Source organism: Sitodiplosis mosellana, unplaced genomic scaffold, assembly GCF_009176505.1.
Source record: "Sitodiplosis mosellana isolate CC-2019 unplaced genomic scaffold, AAFC_SMos_1.0 Smas_scaffold_6226, whole genome shotgun sequence".
Lineage (NCBI taxonomy): Eukaryota > Metazoa > Arthropoda > Insecta > Diptera > Cecidomyiidae > Sitodiplosis > Sitodiplosis mosellana.
Window position 1 is genome coordinate 11951864 of NW_022601467.1, and position 22548 is coordinate 11974411.

The 22548-nt window shown below is 36.1% G+C and overlaps 1 protein-coding gene across 1 annotated transcript; it reads left to right on the forward strand.

The window, feature by feature from the left end:
- The first annotated feature begins 315 nt into the window (after positions 1-315).
- On the forward strand, positions 316-17179 carry LOC129578006 (cytoplasmic polyadenylation element-binding protein). The gene is made up of 11 exons (XM_055466029.1): positions 316-1346; positions 8801-8918; positions 11379-11638; positions 12845-12984; positions 13096-13258; positions 13483-13834; positions 14001-14148; positions 14262-14442; positions 14544-14709; positions 14814-15033; positions 15162-17179. The coding sequence occupies exons 1-11, from the start codon at positions 1329-1331 to the stop codon at positions 15325-15327; spliced, it is 1932 nt and encodes a 643-aa protein (XP_055322004.1). The 5' UTR covers positions 316-1328; the 3' UTR covers positions 15328-17179.
- Positions 17180-22548: the final 5369 nt, after the last annotated feature.

Here is a 22548-nt window from a genome sequence, read left to right on the forward strand (position 1 = left end):
TAACGCTGTCTCCCTCTTTCTCCTCGCACTTGCACATATAAATTACATTGGCGTGGCTAATGCGATAAAATATAACCAGAGCAATCGCATTTAAACACCATTTGTTCGTTTGATTTTTCATGATATAGCATGGTGCTTCCAATTTCTCCTCCGAAACGATAATCACGATGAGAAAATGCGTTTTGTGTAACGTGGATTTTATACTCACCGAGTGTTAGCGAAAGAGAGAAAGACCGCCGCAGCATATTGTTCTTATTGCCTGACAGCGCAAATGGATGAGCGAAAGCCTAACACAATGGGTTTTTGTGCGCGACTGAGTGAGTCAGTGATTTTGTCTGTGACTCTGTGTGGTGTATTTGTTGTCTTCTTTTTCATTTTTCACTTGCTAGCGCTCTTTTTCTCTCTCGCTCGTTCGCGCGCTCGCCCGCTCGCTCTGGTTGACGTGGTTGTGTGCTATACTCGAAATCGTTCTGCTGTGCGATGAACAGTTTGCGTAGAGAGACCAAACAGTTTTATGTATACATTTTTCTTCTTTTTTACGTTTTGTTGTTGTTGCTGTATTCATTTGATATCAACAAATGCGGCGCGCACACAGAGCGCTAGAATAAGAACGGGAGAACGACGAAAATATAGTGTGCAGATTTCTTTTCCCATTGTTAGTTACTGTTGTTGTGGATCCTCTTCGACAACTAAATCGACAGCAGCAGCACACAGTGCTCGGTGCAATGCTCTACGGAGAGATAGTGTACACACAGTGTGTGCATTACTGGTATACGTCACTCCTTTTCCGCCTCGACCATTTTTATCACCAACGAAAGAGCACAGTCTGCGAAGTAGCAACAGTACGGTGATGCCATTTCAAGTGTTCGGTTGTTCGCGTGCTCTGCACTGAGATTTCATCAAATTGCGAGAGCCGGGCTCACATTCCGATTTTGTTCCGTTGTGTGTTTCTTTTTTTCCCTTCTATTATTATTATTATTATTATTTTTTTTTTCGTTATTTTTTGAATTTGTGATTTATACAAAGCGAATGGGAAAGACGATATGTGTATTTTGAAATTGTGATTTATATTTTTTTTTTTCGAAAGTGAATGAAGAAAACTAAAATTCTTCTTGTCAAGAACAACAACAATAAGAACAAGAACAACAACACCAGCAGCAGCAACAACAAATTAAAAATCCTCTTTTGATACTTTGTGTGTGCTGTGTGTTCCGTATTGTGGTGTTCTAGGTGGTGTTGTTTGTGCATCGGCGGCATACATTGTTCTGCGTCACACAACTGCTGTGGAACACTATAACGGGAACGGTGGAGAGAATATCGACGCTAAAATGGTTTCATTGCAACAGGTATGCCGTATAACAAGTACTTATATTTAATATAAATAACGTAGCGCGCGCTAGGATGTGAACTACGTGAAAACGTGGAAAGGGCGAACGAGAGTGAGTGAGTGCGAGCGAGCGAGCGGGAGCGCGCGCGCGTACATGCAGCCACGTTTAATGGATGCATGTGGTTTGCCGCTTGTGGACTCACATTCGCTTCTTGTTTTGAATAAATGAAGTGCGGAAACAGTAAAACCCCAGCAAATTGAATGAAAATGCTTAATTAAATAATTTTCACTGTTTCCAAAAAGGCATAATCCACTTAAACATCGACACGACTGCCACAACATGCAAATTAATGTGATGCCACTTTTTCTACTCTCGCCGTGCCTCGAGTTCTTTTTGTTCTCGTTCTCAATCTATCTCACTCTCGCTCTATTCATTTCTCTTTCTCTAGCCTTGCCTTTTTCCATCGCTTTGTTTTCCGAATTGAGTGAAAAAAAAACGTTTTACTGTGTCCTGTAAAAATGATAATTTATTATTAAATGCATATATATCTGAGTGTAGAACAATTTTTCGGGCCTGTTGTTCCGTTTAAGTAAATTTGTTCCGCATTTCGAGAGACATCGCAACCGATTCCTCGACGACATAGGTCACACGTAAGAGAGAGAAAGAGATAGAGTGAGAGCAAGCCATGACAAAAAATGAATAACGAACGAAAGAACGAACGAGCGAACGAAAAAAAAAATCGAAAACTCCGTACCGAAACTAGAATTACGTACTTTGCACACAGAAATGAAATGCGTTCGATGGCACACGACAACAGAAATCGCATAAACGCAAACCCACAAACACAAATGACAATCACCGAACGCATGAGAAAAACGATGGCGAACCATATTTCTCACATTCTGCCAAAAAGAAATTACACACCGAAAAAAAGAATACGCACAACAGACAATAGAATAGAAAACACAGTAATCGTCATCCTTCGCCCTTACTAGCCACAAGTACAATAACGAGAGAAAGAGAGAGAGAGAGAGAGAGAGAGAGAGAGAGAGAGAGAGAGAGAGAGAGAGTGAAGGGAATAGCACACGCCACACCGAAAAAACGGCAACTTTCTGTGTGACAACGTATATTGAATTTAAATTACAGTAAAACACTAATAAAAAAAACAATTCAAGACTGTTGAAGACAAACCAGAAATTTTTAGTGAAATTCCTCGACACTTGATCTCCTTACCACGACGAAAAAAATATGAAGGGGAACGGATGCGAGAAGCACGATCCAAAGAATGAGCGCCGCGCGCGTTAAAGTTTTTTTCGCATTATATGTTGTATTGGGGTGGGAATGGAATAAGGCCGGTTAATAGGGAAAAAAGCGAGAAAATTCGATGGAAAATTGCATGTTCCGCCGGCTTTTCTCTTTTTCTCTATCTCTTTCTCTCTCTCTCTTGCTCTAGTCCGAATACCGTCGCATTTAGTGTGTGTGTGTTTTTTTTCTTCTTCTTTTTTTCATCACTTCGCCGAGTGATAGGGGAGAACCACCGTTTTTGTCGCTATTCGGATAACAAATGTAAAACAATCTACCGGACTTAAGACCAATAATAACAACAAAACTATCGAAGAAACATAAAGGGAACATTAAAAAGTTTTGTTTGACAAACAACTGTTTTGCCGGAATAAAACACATATTTTTCATTTTGGATCTTGTAAAAAGTCTTTTCGCACCAATAAGCATCAAGAACACATACAGTCGCACTTACCGAGAGCCTGAGATCAAGGAGAGAAAAGGAAACAATCAAGCGATTATGAAAGCAAGAATGAGTGCGAATGTGGAAGCGAACGCGAGCGCGAGCGAAAGAAAGGGCGAGGATAAGGAAGAGCAGGAGCCACGAGAAGCGAAGAGCGCACACACACATACACTCCCATATTGATTGAAATCGGTTCAAAGAAATGATGAATTATGTCTAAAATGGGTTTTAATTTGTTTTTTATGTTTTGTCTCTCCGTGTCGAACACTTTGTTCCGTGTTTGCGGAATACGGAGTGCAGCGATCGATGTGGTATAGCACTACCAACTACGATTGGTGTGTTTTCGCTATATTGCTATTGGCATTGCTATCGCTATTCGCCCAATGCGCTCTTGCCAATGATGGCCAACAAATAAAAACAAACTCACTGACTTTGTGCTTACTGCTACTGCCGCCGCCGCCACCACTACTGTGTGTGATTGTTGCTAAAAGTGGATATTTCATCGTTTGAATTAAAGAAAATGGCCACCACCTGTTGTAGCCATGTCTTTCAATTTTCCTTTTTCTTCTCTTCATTCTTTTCCTGAGTTCTCTTTAAAAGTTTTCCGATGTTTCAGTTGATGTTGTTGTTATTGTTATTGCCTGGCGATGTTGTCCAGTTTGTAACTTGCCATTTTCGATTTTTCTTTTCTTCTTCTTCTATTTCTCTTTTGCTTGTCGACATTTTTTTTCTTCTTCTCTGCTCGGTTGTTCCTCTTCCCTCCTATTTAATTCTACGTTGCCTTTGTTTATTAGTCATTTTAGAACTGTCCGGTGTGCTTTGTCGAATGTGCGCTACAGCTTTTAGTGGAACTTTTTCCGTTCACAAATGGCATACTTGAGAGCGACAAAAGTTTAAGTATATTTTGTGATACGTGCACGTGTCAAACATCGAAACATTCAAACATTGTTTACAGACGAAACATTTCCATTAAATGCATTCACTTTGAATGTCACACAATTTTCATTGCCTGATAGTCCGTTACGGTTATTTTTTTTTATTATTTCGTTCCGTCCCGCTCTCGTTTATTTTTATACATGTAAAAATGATATCATCACTTCGAAAACTATGTTTAGCGAGAGAGATGGACAATGAAACTATTTGCAAACAACAACAAAAAAATGCCCCAAACACATTTTTGTCATTAAAACGGTGTTTTTGGTTTTCGATGGCAGCCGTTTTAATTGCTTTGGGCAAAACGTTTTGAAATAGCCAATCACTTCGTAGCTTTCTCTCTCTCTCTCTCTCCATCTCTCTATTGTATCGATTGGATTGGATTGGATTGGATTATTGAATCATGAAGCCGACTGAGAATTAACCCCTACGTTGTTGGAGGAAGTGCGTCGCCGTTGATTAAATTGATGGCAGCGCTTGCAGAACAGGCGACATGTTGTAATTTTACGCAAATGACCCAAACACACACACACATACTTGAATACGCACATACACACTATTATTTATGAGAAATAAAATTGTTTATACGCATCTAAGACTGCATCATTTTTCCAACTTGAACGAAAACGGTGACATTGTGTTTGGTCGCCGCTTGTCAAAAAATATGAAGACAATCTCAACAAGTTTCAACAACAATATGTGATAGCGTTTGGGTTTTTTACATTGAAATTTTCGGGAATTTCAATTTTATGCGATTTGTCATGGCATGGCAGGGGTTTCGTCTTCGAATTTTCTCACCAAACACACACACACAGAGAGAGAGAGACATACACTCGCAGAGACTTCAAAGTTTGACTTGGTTTATTCCGCGAATTTTAAGTGATACATAAAAAATAAGTATGTCGCGACTTAACGATATCTCACCGGTTTTGCATCTCGCTCTTGATAGAAAAAAAAACGAGAGAAAAATCGAACAACATTCATCGCTCGTGTTTCGAGACAGAAAACTGTTCTAATAAAATTCAAATGCTGTTCCGGGATTTAGTGGCATTTTTACGGTTTCAAATGTCTTTCGGCGAAAATATTTTGGACTTTCCACTTTTACGTCGTTACAATATTTTGAAGATACGTAAATTGACATATCCTTGAAATTTTCGTCGTAACTTTATTGGTATCTTTACATGAAAGACATTTGCAATGACGAAGGATTGACACTTGTAGCAAAACATTCACTCTTGTTCTCAATCATTCGGAGACGTATATAACATTTTTGTTGTCGTATGTTCGCCATTTCATCATGGGCAGAAGAAACAATTTTTTTAAAGAGAAATTTATACCATTTTCTCCCCATTTCAATGGAAATATGAATTTAAATGTTGGTTACTGTGTGTTGCTGCTTCATTTCTATTTATTTTTCTCTCATCTCGGTTCCGTTCGATAATGACACAAATGTGAGTTTTTTTTTGCTTCTATGCAACAAAGTGAAAATGGGAATCACCTGCAGGCTTTTGGCGTCTTTTGTGATGCATCATTGTTTCCACAAATTAAGATAATATTTATTCCATTTAGACGAGATATACAATTTTTTGTTGTTGAGCTTATTTAATTGCATTTAACGGATTCGTTCATTAATTTATATTTCGCTTTCTTTTCCCCTTTTGCCTATTATTTTCTCTGAATGAATGCTGGAAACTTCACATCCGTGTGCCGTAGATGCTAAAATTCATTCAAACCCAACGACACTTTTTAGCTCAAGTTTATTCCTTTGGTTTAGTTTATTCAAGGATTGGCACATTGAAAAAAGAGTTGCATCATTTTATTTTCTATATTCAGAATAAATGATAGAGAAAACAACTCGATTTGACCATATTTTTTTTCTGGCTTGATGACGAGTTTTAGGGCAGCGATTAAATATTGTCATATTCAACGATTAGTTGTTTTGATTCATGGCATAGATTCAAGACGCAAGGATTACTTATTTATATTCGCATGTGTTGTGATATTTCGTGTGTAAGTCGCAGCCAATACACAACACACACTCACTCACAAACACACACACAAATGGCTCTTGTCTGCATCTTCGCACTTTTCCAAATAGGCAATGTTTGCATGCATATCCGATGAAACGCACGTTTAGCGCACTCATATAGTTTTCCGCAACAAAACCACAGTCGCAAATGCATCAAAATCGAAACGAACACGTATGACTCCGTACAACGTCGAAGAGAACCGAATAGAAATGATGCAATTCACAGTCGGTGCGAAATCCAGTAGCGAGTTGCCTCATCGACTCTCGCTATCGTCGTATGGAACGTGAAACGAGTGTGACATACGAAGAAGGAATCGCGTCACACAGGCTCTCTATGTGCTTGCTGGCTTACTTGCTTGAAAAGAAAGAGGAAAAGGGAGCGAGAGAGAGAGAGAGAGAGAGAGAGAGAGTGGCTGACGATATGCACGAAGCCACGATCCACACAAACACAATCCACAATAGTAATAGATAGTGCACCATATAGTAAATATAATTGTTCCATCCATTTTCCCTATTTGCTAAATGAATTTTTATGCATTGTTTCGATGTTTTTGTTTTTCTCAATTTTTCCGTGCTGTTTTTCCTTTATGATTTCATAAATTGCAGCAAACGGCATGCTCTATCTCGTTCGTTTTTTTCGCTATTCTCTCGTCCCTTTCGCGCTCTTGCTCCTGCAAAAAGAGAACCGCGCGCACATATACGCAAATTCATTCAAAGAAATCACATGCACCCAATCAAAGTCATGGCATGAAACATTCATTGGATTTATGTAAAACATAATACTTACAAGCATTTATTTACCCAACAGATTGAACATCGTAACTGTTTAGTGTTTACAATGCTTTTGGCTACGAGAAAAGCTCGAATAGCCCGTTGTCTCGGGCTCTATCTTTTGCATTTTATTATGCATATACGGCCTCTAATATTCCAACATAAGTTTTGTATTTTTATTTTCGCTTGTGTCTCTGCGTTCGCTTCATATGTGCTCAAGAATGTGTGCACACGATTACAATTGAACATTTGAAACAACAAATTAAAAAAAAAACTCACACACACATAGAAAGAAGCTTCATCTTTTCACTTTTCGACAGTGTACGATGAAGGAGAAACGAGTATGAATAAACGACGGTTTGCATGAAATTCAAGGAAATAGTCGCGATGCAGATGCATATTATGTGGTATAATAGGAATGCTAATGATACACAATAGACGTTAAAAGGACAATCAGCATGCAACACTACACTGACTAGGCTCTCACAAAACAATCGTTTAGAGCAGAAAGAGATAGCGACAGAGATGGAGACAGAGACAGAAAACGAAACACTGAACCAGACACAACTGAATGGTTTCGAGTAACCGTAAAATAGGTGTTGACTTTTCTTCCAATGTGATGATTTGCTCAGTAAATAATTTATTTTGAACAATAACCAGAAAAAGTATGTACAGCCCTCGAAGAAGATTTAATTAGTTTTGCATGCGAACGAATGGAATTCAAGTTGATGGAATGACCATTAACAGCATTTATTTGTTCATCCAAAACCGACTGGGCAAAGGGTGGTGCGCTGAGATCTCAAATGCACACGAATGACAATCATAATTCTTTGGGGCGAAAATTGTGACAAAAACTGATCTTCACTTGAGTACCTCTCCTCAAAAAAAAAACAGTTGCTTACCGCTTACGTTTTGAAAGTGGCAGAAAAATTCACATTCAGCTGCACAAATTTTACCTCAATGACGCAAGTAAACGATGATGGAAATGGGACCCGTTTTTTTCTCAATTGTTGTGTCGAATGTTTGATGCGGCGCAAAATGTAGCATTCATCGAGTGGATTAGACTCACTGCAAAGCTATTTGGATTGTCCATTTAAAGTGAGATTTTGGAATTTTTAAGCACTTTACTTCGATGAGTTTTTTTTTTTTCATTTGCCGTAAATACTCATGAAGTTTTACGCGTCTGTCACATGAATGTCATTTTGACAAACAGAAAAAACAACAACGTGAGAATAATTCAACTTCATTAGAGATTTTTTGAAATGTGTGTGTTTTGATATGTGTTTGTTTATTCCCTCTCTCTCTCTCTCTCTCTCTCGCTTTCTCCATATATGCAAAATCAATGCAGCATCAAGTGACAGATTGTTTCAATAAATAAGCGTTGTGGCTTGAAGAAATGGAAATCCTATGAAGGGATTAAATTAGTTCAAGAATCTAAAACTCCTACGTCATATCTTGCTTTGTTTCGCAAACTGGCACCGTATCAATACATTGGGATTGGGCTATATATTAAATGGTACATGAATCAATGAATGCTCCAGATTTGAGCGTGGGACGCATTCCCATTTAATGGACAGAAACGCTCAATAACATTGGAATTATGAGCGCATCGAGGAAGTTTAAAATAAATAATTGAAACAAGCAATGGCTTTCTGCCCTCAGATACCCTTCTTTGCTGTCGTTCTTTCGTTATTTCATTTTTGTGTCTTGTATGCTTGTCGTTACGCTATTCACCCTGAAAAATCACAAAGTCTAGGCAGTTTCATTCACTGTCGCAGCATCCCATTTGAACGGAAGTGACAGAAAAAGCGAGTAAGAACGAGAGAGCGCGCGCATTTTCCTCAAAAGCAGCAAAGGGAACTTATTTGAATTGTTAATGCACACAATTTTAAGACCATACCTCTTTCTTGATGTTGGTTAACGAAAAAACAAATCAGATTCAATCAAAGAAAAAATCCACTGAATTAAAAGATGTTCTCTTGTTTATCATTGCAGTTAAACTTTCACAACAATGAAAAAAACAAACCGATCACTGGAGCCAATTTGTTGCAGCGACACTCCATAAATTCTTTATTGGAACAACAGGACTTAATATGGTCACCAAACATCGATGGTAAGTACGGTTTGCGCCTCATTTCTGATCAGTTGTTTGTTGTTGTTTATTCTTCGTCTCTCTCACCCGTTCGTTATATTTTGCTATTTCATTGAAGTTTTGCGTTCAAAAGTAAATCAAACGATATACGGTTGAGGGAGCATTTGTGTAGTTTGGGTTAGTGTCTGGGCTTATAGTCCATATCAATTGTGTTGTTCGGCGGTGTTTTTTTTTTTTAAAACTCATTTGTTGCTATACTTTACCAAAGATTTCTTCTCAAATACGAGGAAAAACAAATAACAAGGTCGATGCATCGTTTTTTTTTTGTTTGTTGTTTTATTTTGTTGCATTTCATTTTCCTTCCAATTTCCGTATTTTCGTTCGATGCGTTTTCTCCGGTTGTTGTTTTTTTTCTTCTTCATCGTTTTTGCTCTGTGTTTGCCATTAAAGAATGTATTTGCTCTGCTTACTCTGTGTTCAATAACCATCATAACAAATATTAAACAATTTTTGTTGTTGTGTTGTGCCGTTTTAATAAATACATTTAATTAAAAGCGATGCCCATTCAGCTACTCAGAATGGGCAAGATGTGGAAAAATGCACAAAATCGGTTTTATTTTTTTTTCTAATGTTTGCTAATTAACATTAATAATTTTTGCCGTTGTTGTTGTTGTTGCTGTGGTTGTATCTCATGTACGGCTCTCTGTAGCGAGCATGTTAACACTGAATCAGTCACTTGAATCGGGCTACAGTAAAGTTGGCGTCCATCGCAAACGCATAATCACCACGCGAATACACCTTACACCTGCACAATCATGCGATCGTCCGAAGATAAAACGAAGTTACGAGTGCACGCGGTTTCGTATCTTTGTTGCTTCGAAACAAGAATGAAACTGCACTTGAATTGGCGTTGTTCTGTTGTTGTTGTTGTTGCTACTTTTTCCACTCGTTTCTCCGCCGACTATCGAATTGGTCACGCTGCGTGCAAAATTCATATTTCGTTTCCTAAGCCCAGCTAAATAAAGAGAACGAGAAAAAAAAATGCAAAATATATAACATTGTGTTTACAGATTAATAACGGCTCGACTTTAGGTTTTTTTTTCTCGCTCTTCATTTTTATCTCCCTCCTTGTTGAAAATGTTGCTGTTTTACGAACAGAGAAATATAACACAACACATACACACTGATGAGGTTTTTATGCAAATGGTTTTTTCTTTGTTTCTCGACTTCTCTTTCGCCCACTCAAATGCACTCATAGAACGAAATGCAGTGAAATCGAACCAAACACTAATTCATAAACATGTGATCTAATTACTGAATACCGATTATTGACTTCTTTGGGTTGAAAGCATTACGCACGTTGAAACTGCATTTCATCATTTCAACGTGGATTAGCACTGGAACTATTTCTTGAAACTCAAGAAATGAATTTGTTTGTATTCGTTGGATTTTTTTAAGTTTTAAAATCGTTTCAAACACTCATTTTTTTCAACTTTGACTCGGTACTGAATGAATTTGACAATTGGAAAAGATGTCATCCCTTTCAACTGCGAAGATTTGTTTATTGTTTTTCTTTTTATTCACTCTACTTGATTATTGCTAACTGTAACCAAATACCTCTCAGTTCATTTTGAAATCTTATCAATCGAACACTTCAAGAAAAATAAACTGATACAATCGTTTTCAGCCTCATTTCCCATCAATTATTGTTTGCTAATTGAATTGAAGAAATAAACTGAACATAAAAAACCAAATATGTATTCCTGTCTCCTTCACATTCAATTTAAAGATTAATAAAGTGTTTTTCTGATGAAAAAAAAAGAAAGAAAAAAAGTCGACGACCTTTTTTTTAAAGAGGGAATCGAAAATAATCCATCCACAGTTCATGTTTTTGTCGTATCAAATGTCAGATCAATTCAACGGTTTTTCTATTACTTCTGAGCGAATCACACGTAATCTTTGAATCGAATCAAACATTTCATATTGTATGACCATGACATTTTCTAATTGTTGATGACGTTGTCGCTGTTGTTGTTATTGCATTTATTCCTGAAATGGTCAACGTAATTACGGGTCAGTGATTCATATTTGAGCAGTGCAGTTCATCAAAAATCGACAAGATTGAGCAATAAAGGACTACATTCAATCTCGATTGTCTCATTGAAATGACTTTTACTGAGTGTGACAAGATAAAAGATCAACAAACGACTGTTGACTGTTGGTAGCCGAAGCATGAGATGTTGTTCAATTCGAAATAGCTATTGGCTATTGACGACTGTTCTTTTCTCAAAATCAACTTTGGATAATAGCGTTCAATTATTTCAGATGAATTCCTACAGATAATCCAGTCGATAAACATCGGTTTGAAGTGATCCGATTTTGACGCATGCATTTCACTCAACTGTGATTATGGCGATACAATTGAACTGTTGCATTTTTTTTCTTCATTTTTCTCTTTCTCTTTCATTCTCTGGAAATTAGGTGAGTCGATGGCTATGTCAGGAATCTATGGCCTCCGCAATTCATTATCCGAATCAAACTCATCTTTGTCGAATTCATCGATAAACGGCAGTTGCATTGGTACGTTTGCTGGCACAACGCCCACTGGTAGCAGTCCGGACGATTCATCGCTTCAGCTAAGTGCGAGCATGACATCGAATCCATTCTCCCAGTTAACATCGGTGTCGCTGTCATCCAGCGGATCATTGAACACACCGATCAAGAATTTCGACAATTTGCAGGTAAGTTGTGTTGTTGTTGCTCACACTAACCTCGTGACACTTTAGGTACTAATACGCGAACATGAAATGTCATCAATTGTTTGTGGCAATTCGAAATGCTTTGAAGGTTAGCTCATAGCAAAAACATATGTTTTCATGTTGTCGACAAGAGCGTCTCGCGTCTCACATTTTGCGTTGTTCATCAACGCTCTACTTTCTCACGGCAACATTAATTTGGACATTTTTCAATAGATATAGCATTTCCACATTTCGCCAATCGCATGTATTTTGCCCATTTCTCTGCCATTCCATATGCACAGTCACACACATTTTATGCGACGGTTGGAGGGGTTGGAAGCGACAGAAGATTTTTTGTGCTCCTGGAAAAAGCGTACGCTTCCTTTTGCACATGATGCAATCGATCGAAATGTATCAACCGCACCACGCTGATACAAATGCACTACTGATGAAATGTGCACAGCAGTTTAACTTATTCGGGCATGGGAACATGAACATTTCACGGCGGCGTGTGCAATATGAGTTTATTACGTAAAAAATGACATTGTAGCAGGCATATGATATGCACTTCTGATATAAAACAATACTTTTGCTACTGCACCTGTTCAAATAGTTGGTTTGATAGACGCACAATACACATCATTCCATTCAGCGATAACAAAAAAAAAATAAAAGAAAATTTCGTATAAACATCAGGGAAAAGGAGCAGGAAAATAGCACCCACAGCAAACATATAAATGGTGTGCGCTTACACACACACACACAACCCAACCGACCATGCAACCAGCCAGCCGCCCGTCCTCCCCGATTTTGCCCGTACACCACATACAGATTGCATGCATTTACAATGACGAACATTATTTTGCATCAGGATGTGTGTTCAAATTGACAGTGATTGAATCCTGAAAAATCTCTCTCAATAGATGTGCTGCCGGGCGCGCTCTGTGCACACTGCACACACACATATACATATATTATCGAACGCAACAAGAAAGTACAATGAAATTGAAATTATGCTCCACTAACAAAGTCTGGCATGAAAACTTTTGCGATTTTTCATTGATTATTGATGTCAAACATCTTTTGAGAAATTCCCAAAAATGAATTTATCGACTGCATTTCAATGCATTTCTCAATTTTGTCTCTACCTCTATCTCATGTTTTTTTCCCTTCTTTCTTTCTTCCGTGTTTTTGTACATCCAATTTCAGTTTGACAGCATTGATGGGAACACACCTTTGAAAATCTTTCAAAGGACCCCGAACTATGAATGTTCCACACCAATGTCACCGACGGCACCTTCTTCGACGCAACAATACTCCCGGAACTACCGTGGATCGGCTTTGTTTAGGTGAGGAGAAATGTGGCTTGAATTTATGCTTTGTTTTTTTCTTCTTCTTTCGTTGAAATATCACGAATCAATTCTGTATTTGCATTCAATGTTTGTGTTGGTAATTCACAGAGACACCTCCAGTCCGATCACACCGTTGAAACCATTGGATTCTCCACTTCTCTATGGTAACTACAAATCGGCCAACAATTCCGAAAGTAACAGCAGTAACAGCAGTGGTAATTCGCCCAACATCACATCCAACTCAGAAAATCTCAATTTGATTGACCTTATCGTAAGTACGGGCTGAAAAAAAGCCCACCAACAATACCAACGAAAACACACATCAAACGATTTTTCGGCTGTCTATTATTACATATTTTAATTGGTTTATTTCACACACAAATGCATATCTGCATTTGCTCTGGATACGAATGTAATCAAAACGGCTGATTTAAATGTTGTTGTTTTCTTCCCTTTCTCTTCTGCCCTGCTTTTTGTTTTGGTTTCGGTGAGTAGAACTATTTTGCGGCCAACAACACCACTGATCCGATGCATTTCAAAAACAGCTTAAATCAATTCTCGCAAAATGATTTGCAAACGCTGAATGCATTGAAGTTCATTCAACAGAGCCAACAGAACACCCAGCCACAATTCTATCCACAGCAGCAAACGCAACATTTGTCAAATCACTCATCAAATAGTGTGATGGCACAGGCGCCACGTCAAATTCTTGGCCTAAATCAGCTGCTGCAGCCGGACTGCAATTCGAATCATTTGAAGAATTGGCAAAATATTGCCATGGGCAATAACATCAACGACACGCACTTGGATCGAGCTGCAAGATTCCATCGATCGTCGGCTGCACTCTGTAAGTGTTCAATTTGAGTAAAATGAAGTAAAAAAAATTGCACACAATGCACACAATGCTATGCACATAGTTTAGTATGGAAAATGGGCAAAATGGAATCCAAAAATTCCATCGAATGATTTGATACTATCGAGACCAATCAAATGCCATATTCTTTTGGAAACAGATGATGCTACTTGCACATGGAGCGGATTTTTGCAGCCACGCGTCCATAAAGTGGTCAACTATTCGCCGAAAGTATTCCTGGGTGGTATTCCATGGGACATCAGCGAACAATCTTTGATACAAATTTTCAAACAATTTGGACCAATTAAGTAAGTGAATTGTGATGTGACCCATTTAAATGTTTTAGTTTGCTAATTGAATGCGTCTTTTTGTTACGAAAAAAAAAATCCATGACACACACACACAAACACACATTTCGTAGGGTTGAATGGCCTGGTAAAGAAAATCAAGCTGCACAGCCCAAGGGCTATGTTTATATAATCTTCGAGTCGGAAAAACAGGTCCGCGAACTACTGAACGCTTGCACAATCCAAGATGGAAACGATGCCAATTCTGGCAACTACTACTTTAAAATATCCTCGAAACGGATCAAAGCCAAAGAGGTGCTTATCAAATTCGGAATATTTTCCTTTTTTTCTTCGTCATTGTGCAATTCTTAGATGCCATTCATGTGTTTCGCATTATTTCTTTGTACGCTCATTAGGTCGAAGTTATTCCATGGATAATTGCCGATTCGAACTACGTGATTCCGACATCTCAAAAATTGGACCCGAATAAAACGGTTTTTGTTGGTGCACTGCACGGCAAATTGACTGCAGACGGCCTAGCAAAAATTATGAATGACCTTTTCGATGGTGTTGTTTATGCGGGTGAGTTATTTGATCCATTTTCCATTCGTTTTTGTTCCAATCAATAAAGAAAAGTGTGGAATTTTTTTCATGCGATATTCATTCGATTCGATGTGTACATTAAGGAATTGACACGGACAAGCACAAGTACCCGATTGGTTCTGGCCGAGTGACGTTCAACTGTAATCGTTCGTACATGAAGGCAGTTGCGTCGGCATTCATTGAAATCAAAACGACCAAATTCACAAAGAAGGTGCAGGTTGATCCCTATCTGGAAGATGCATTGTGTTCGATGTGTGGTTTGCATCATGGTCCATACTATTGTCGTGAAATGTCATGTTTCCGGTAAATTAGTCATTGTTTTTATTTCAAGTTCATACAACATTCACATTGAAATGGTGTGTGCACACTTTTATTATGGAATTTCACCCCATTTTTTTCTGTCTCTTTCTCTCTCTCTCGAATCAACATAGCTATTACTGTCGATCATGCTGGCAATGGCAACACTCATCGGATCCATCGTTGCAAAATCACAAGCCACTGACTCGCAACTCCAAATCGCAACAATTGATTGGGCTTGGTCCGAATGCATCATCTCCCGTCAACAACACAAACGCCTCATCGAATTACTACTGCTAAAGTAGAGAAAAAGAGAGTGCTTTACGCAGCTGCAAAACAATACATTTTTCATCAACATTTAAATATTATTATAATTTTTTTTTTGGTTTTAAGTCTTCAAAATGATCTATCTCTTTTGATCAAACCAAATCGTGTTCTGTTAGAGTAAATGCTTGTTTTGAATATTCCGTAGAAAATGAAAGAAAAAAAAACATCATCAAAATGAATTGAAACCCGGACACACATTTTCAGACAAAATGAACGTTAAACCACTTAAATTGAACAGTAAAATTGCGTGAAAAGCGATCTCCAAGAATTTTGAACAATAATGCCGATTCCGAGGAGCATTAGCAGAGAGATCCCACAATTATGAACTAGACCGATGAAACCATGAATCATTCAATATCTATCAAATGATGGAGAAAAACAAAACACAACCAGAACAAAACAAAACGAACACAAAACAAGTTTAGGTTTTAATTATCCTAACACATAAGCAATATGTTTTTGATTTGTTTTTATTTGAAATGAAATCTGAATCAAAAAACAGGAAAAGCGCGCGCGCAAGATAAAAACGAGAGAGAAAAAAAAGAAAGAATCGGAAAGAAGCGCGATTGGAAAAGTTAGCATAAATTTTAATAATTTGAATGATATACGCTTGAGCAGTTTATCGAATGAAATACGATCATAATTGCAAATCGTATGAATTTAAACCGTTGATTTTTCCACCAAACAAACATTCTTAATTGGATTTAATCCCCGTTTTAGCGGTTCGAAATTTCCACAGAGAAATAAGAAATAGATTTTTTTTTTTTTCGCGACCGAAACACATTGCGACAACGGCCCGAATTGAATCAGCCGACATCGAACTGAAGATGTACGAATGTGTTTTAACACAAAATGATTATTTGTGTCTGGAGTTTTATAAAACATTCATTTTTGAAATCACATCGCAAACATTCAAAACTGAAATTTAATCTTATTTTATTAGGTTAGTCGAGGATATATTTTGTTTATTCTTGTTTTTTTTTTCATTTTCATTTGCCTTTTTGCAATCGTTGTTAAAATCATTCAAATATTTATTATGATTTTGTTGTTATTTTTTTTTTTTTGCTATACACATTTTTTTTTGAACTGTGTCTTTATTTAAACAGAAGTTTACATTGAAAATATGCAAGAAAAAAAGAACAAAGCAGAAACCATCACACACACACACACCATTTGATATGTAAAAAATTGTAAGTCTCCATAGAAAACAAGATAGTTAAGTTGTTCCAGTTAAATGTATCCGTTTTGAAGTGTAAGTTCCATGTAAATTGGATCAAATTATAATGAAATTATGTGAACTGAACTAGACCAAAAGCAAAAAAAAAAACGAAATGAAAAATGTTGTAACATTGAACCAAATAATTCATGAAGAATGTAGCAATTAAATGAAAATATTGGTTCGATTTGATTCATTACTTCAAATTCATTCCTTGCAAAGCTCAAGCTGAATCACTTTCTCAACATACAACAACAACAAGTAACAGAAACCAAAATACATCATAGAAATTACAGAAACAACAAAAACACTATACAGATTAATGTTGAAGTTGAAGTTTATACAATCCAAGCTAACAATTACTATGCAATACAATTTAGATAAATAACCACACATATACTTAAACTGGAATTTAATGCAGATGATGCAAACTGAAGAGATAACAACAAAAAAATCGACAGAGAAATATGAGTCAGTCACAGAACAATAACACAAAAAATAATTATAATTTTGTCTCCGTTGAAATGTTCATACAAACAAATAGTAAATGTTAAACTCAAATGTAGATTTTTTTCTCTCGAAAAATACACAATAACCGTTGGCTCAATAGCTTCTGGCTCAGAAGGAAACTCTCACCGCACAATTCCAAAAAAAGAAAAAAAGAAAACAAACAGAATGAAAGAGATACATTGATATTATTCATCATCATCATCATCATCATTATTGGAAGATGCGGCAGAATTTCTTTTGTTTTTTATTTACCTCTCTACCGTTTAGGAATGTCCAACTATTTGTTCAATCCCTCCCCATCCATTCCTCATTCAATCAAAATGTCTATGATATTACTCTTGTACTCTCTATGCAACAACAGTAACCAAATTCCAAGCAGCGCACTATTTATATTCATATTTATAATTTAAGTAACCGATAAATGGCTCCCAAAGATGAAGAAGAAAAAAATGAAATGAAAACGAAAAAAAATTTACAAACCTACATATGATAAGGATTTTTAAAACAAAAAAGTGACAGTGACCCAATCCAAAGATTTTTTTAAATTTATTTAAAAATGATGAAAATGCTTCCATCCCATCATGTGAACAACAACAACAACAACACACGAACACATTTTATCTTTTAAACTAAACACATCAAACACTTCGAGTGAATCGATTCGTGAATGATTTTATTCGATTTATATTTTAACCTATCTAATGGCTACTACTTTTATACCTGTATTTAAATTTGAATGTTTATCTAATAAGTTTTCTTCACTAAATAATTGTATATACGGACACGTTTGCACATTTCTTGGACAAACGTTACAAACATTATTTTAAATAACAATAACAACAACTACAACTACAGAAACAAAAAAACAACAAAAAAACAACAACAACAACAAAATCAACATAAACTAGTGAAATTGCTTTGCCTGTATAATGGCTCCAGCAGCAAACATAAATAGAGCTTGAAATATTATTTAAGATTTAAATGAAAACCAAAACAAAAAACGCATATGACAAAAACGTGAGCGAATCTGCCAAAAAAAAAAATGCATTCAGTTACTCTTAATTGGATTTTGTTGTTTGTTTCATCTATCATTTCATTTTAATCTCTTTGATAATAATCTTCTAATTTTGTTCAGCAATGTCCAGTCTATTTCTATTTCTCTCTTTCTCACCCTCTATTCATCAAAATGTGGTTTTGCTTTATTTTAAAAAGAGCTTTTATAATGATAAATTGTGTAAAAAAAAAGAATTATTTACTGTTTATAACACTAGCAACACATTTTTACAGACTTGAATTTATTTTCAAATTAATTTTGAAATTGAAAAAAGCCAAAAGTTGAGCAATTATTTTAAGCATTTTCAAAACAACGATTGACACATCTAATTTTTAACTAATATAAAAAGAGATTCAATAGAGTTTTTTTTTTACTTCTATTTATTTGTTTTGTTTTTAATGGAGAAAATAAAAGCAAATTTCATTTCAAATTCCGTCTATCCGATTGAATCACTTGAATCCTTTGCCCATATTAAAAAGAAAAACATAAATTGCCTTCATTTCATACACAGACAAGAATCAATTCCATCTCGAAAGAAAAAAGAAAATTGTTGTCAAGTCTGCAAAGAAAATGGAAAAGCCTACTTAAAATTAAACCAAAACCAAAACCAAAACCAAAACTAAAACCAAAAAAAAACAAAAATTATTAAACATTTGCGCTGCCTTAACCATACCAGTACAAATCTTGGCTCTTTATTTCCACATAACGAGAAAAAAAAACGTAATTTAGGGATCATTCACACAGCATTATTCACTTAATTTCAATCAAGTGTACTGCTCTCATAAGTGTATATAATTGAGAGCGAGGTGGCTCCTCTTCAATCTGTCCGCACCTAAATCAAAAAAAAAATCAAACACCAACCACACACACACACACATTTTCCAAACACTGACAAACCTCTTTAAACTCGGTCCAGTTGAAAACCAAAAAATAAACAACTACATGCAAAAATTGAAAGCAATTTAATGAAATAAACTCTGATATAATCCAAATGAACAAAAAATAATTGAAATTCTCATTTTATAAGAGAACCTTTTATATGAAACAATAAGAACAACAACAACAACAACAAACAAAAAAATCATAATGCCTATTGAAGTAGTTTAGTGAGAGATGAAAAAAGTCTATCGATGAAAATGGGACGGAATATAAATTATGAATGAAGCATTTGTAAGCTTTATTAGCTCTATTTTTTATCCCAATTTTTATGCAATTCATAGAAGAAATTGTTTTCTTTGAACAACAACTGAACTAACCACCTGGTTTCATTTTTGGCCGCCTACCAAATACTCAATGCAACAAGAATTGTGGAGAATTGTATTTCGAAATTTGAAGAAACGTTTTTGTTTTTGAGCATACGTAATGTAGAAAAATAATTTGTGGACCCCAAACGAAGCACAACCTTCGTTATTTTACAGAAGTGTTTTCATTTTCGTTTTAAATTATTTGTGTTTTAAAGTTAATTTAAATGAGATTTTTTCGTTTTCGTTAGCACCATGGAACAATCTGTGTATTCTTGAAAAAAAAAACTTTGCCGTTTTACAAGCAGTATTCGGGGAGGGTTTGGTTATTTTGCCGCTATGTTTAAATTGAAAAGAAAGAAAAAAATGGTTCATTAAGAAGGATAGCTTTTTAGTTTAATGTATTTAAATGGAATTGGATTTTGTTCGTTGAATGTAGTTAACGAATTCATAATATCATGACAATATTCGATTAAGCAGCTAAATTAGCATTTAAAATATTTACAATTATTTTTAATACGCGAAATTTGTCTCCGTCAGCAGAAACATATGCGACGAGTTTATTAATATTATTATTATTATTTCCGCTCATTTTTTTCATTTCAGAAAGTTTGAACGGAAATGAACAAATTTTTGAAACATTTATTTGTATTAGTGATTCGGAATTAAAATTTTCTGCCAAAAATCCAAAAATAGAATCATTTACATTTGATTTATTTATTCGAGCTAGAATTGTTTCTCTTTTCTTGTGATTGGAATGACAAACAAAAAATTGACTTTTTATCACGTATATTATCACACAAGTTCAATAAATAAACATCTATGTATTTAAATGTGTCTGTGTTTTTATTTGGGCGTTTCTTCAGAAGAAATGCTTGGTTAAAAACGCCTGCTATCTTCAAAATTAATCTATCCATTCTTTTCAACTTTTTTCACCATAAAATTGCAAAGTAATTAATAGTTCTAACTTTCAGCAATTGCATACCAGTGAAAAAAAGAAGCGGTTTATTGAAATTGAGTATTGAAGCACCAATTTTCACCGCGCCAGTTGAACATACTCTTTTCTCGAACTCACCCACGAATATGTGACATCGCAGCATGGATTTAATAGAACGAAACGTCATTTTCCATTTGTCAACAAACGACCATGCACAAAGTGACTCACAAATTCAATAGCATAAGAAACTGTTTGAATTGTTCGGCCAATATTTACAGGATAAAGCTTGAATAAATTGCATTGCAATCGATGCCGACAAGAAAACGAAGAAAAATGCATTTTACTTAAGAAAAAATTGAGCAGCAAAGGCAGAGATGCCAAAGCCGAACAGAGAGAATATGCTTTGTTGCTCTTTGAATTCCATGTAACAGTTCAGTATTCCGTTTGCTGTGAAATCGAATTTGTGTGTGATTTTTCGAAAGAAATTTATTCACTTTGTATTTCGTTGTCAACAATTAGAATATAAATTCCTTAGTTCTCCTATTGCTTATTATAAGTGTAAGCTATATCAAGAACAAAAACAGTACCAAACGAGGGAATTGTGACGTCATTCATAGTTATCGGCATTCGACTGATAAGAAATGTGTATCGGACCATTCCACTACAGATATTCCCAAAGCAGTTACCAATTCCGCCGAAAAAATTGATAAATTTACCGTCAAGATAGTAGTAAACTGTGCCTGTGATTTAAGAAGGCTTTGTAAATATTTTCATAGAATCAGTCTTACATTTGACACGTAAAATCAACGATAAAAACGCAATAGAATCCTACTAAGTTCTAGAATAGAAACAATAGCGAAATGATTTGGAAAATCGCGATTTTTCTGTGTTATTTCTTTGTGGCGGCGATTCACGGTAAAAAATACGACACATCTAGAGATTGTGTGGCGTTTGTGCCGGGAATATCAGATCCGAATTTATATCGAAACATCGATTTTCTAACTGTGCCTATTACATTCAACAATCATGAAATAAATCCGCACAACTATCACGTCATACCGGCAAAAACACTTCGACGATTCTTCAACAGTGCTTTGCATAGTAACAAACATCGTGTTCCATTTATAAGAGTCCTGGAATTATCACACTTTGCTCGTGGCAAGTATATGCAAAGTGTATCGAATGATTTAGAACGGTTTATCCTAGATTTGGACCATGTTCGATTCAACGTTTGTGATTCGGATCAATGGAATCAAATGCACAGAGAATCGCGACAGTTGATAACGCGTGCACTTGATCATTATGGCCGATTTGTTCGTGCAATGTTCATTGAGATGCCGTTCAATTTGGTCAAAGGACCAGAGAAAAGATGTGGTGGCCCGGTTGTCGAATTGGACGAAACACTTCAACACATCGTGGGACATGTTCATTTTGAAAATTTACGGGCAATATACAAGGCGATGGAGAGTAATAATCTTGGTTCGGCGATTGATTTGTTGTTCAATATGTTACGAAAGAATCCACGAGAACGTCCGTACGAATATAACGAAAGTAATTGGCGCTACGATTCGGAAACAGACTGTTATGTAGTGGTTGATCAACCGGCGTCAAGGCAAAAGATGGACAGCTCTAAACAAATTATGCATGATTCAAGCAAAGAAGCAGCTATGGACAACACATACGGAGTTCAATTTCCATTTTCGATTGGCGGCAATCAGTATTTCTATGCCCAAAATACAAAGACAATGGATTGGTTTATCCGGGAATTATTTCCCAACGGACAGATTGGCGACGAAACAGATAATGGCCATTGGAATAATGTATACCTAGTTCAATTCCCATTTTCTGTTGGCGGCAAACAATATTTTTATGCGCAAAATACAGAGAGCAGGTATTGGTTCATCCAGGAAATACTGTCCAATGGGAAAATGGGCAAAGAAACAGCCAACGGTCACTGGGACAATGTATACCGAATTCAATTTCCATTTTCTTCTGGCGGCAAGCAATACTTTTATGGACAGAATACGAAGACACGATTTTGGTTCATTCAAGAGTTACTGCCAAATGGAAAGGTGGGCGATGAAGTAACAAACGGGTTTTGGGGCCATGTTCAAAATACACACACCGAGCTGTAGAACAGTCATTAGATCCTGTAATTAAATTTATTTTTTCGCCATTGTCATTCCAGATGCAATAGATTTGTCCATTTCGAAAAAAAAAAGAGGCCTTGCAACAA

Bases quoted from the DNA above. Each gene is read 5' to 3' on its own strand.
- LOC129578006 (XM_055466029.1), top strand. The intron at 8,919-11,378 runs GTAAGTACGGTT...TCTGGAAATTAG, and splicing joins ATGGTCACCAAACATCGATG to GTGAGTCGATGGCTATGTCA. The intron at 13,259-13,482 runs GTAAGTACGGGC...TTCGGTGAGTAG, and splicing joins TCAATTTGATTGACCTTATC to AACTATTTTGCGGCCAACAA.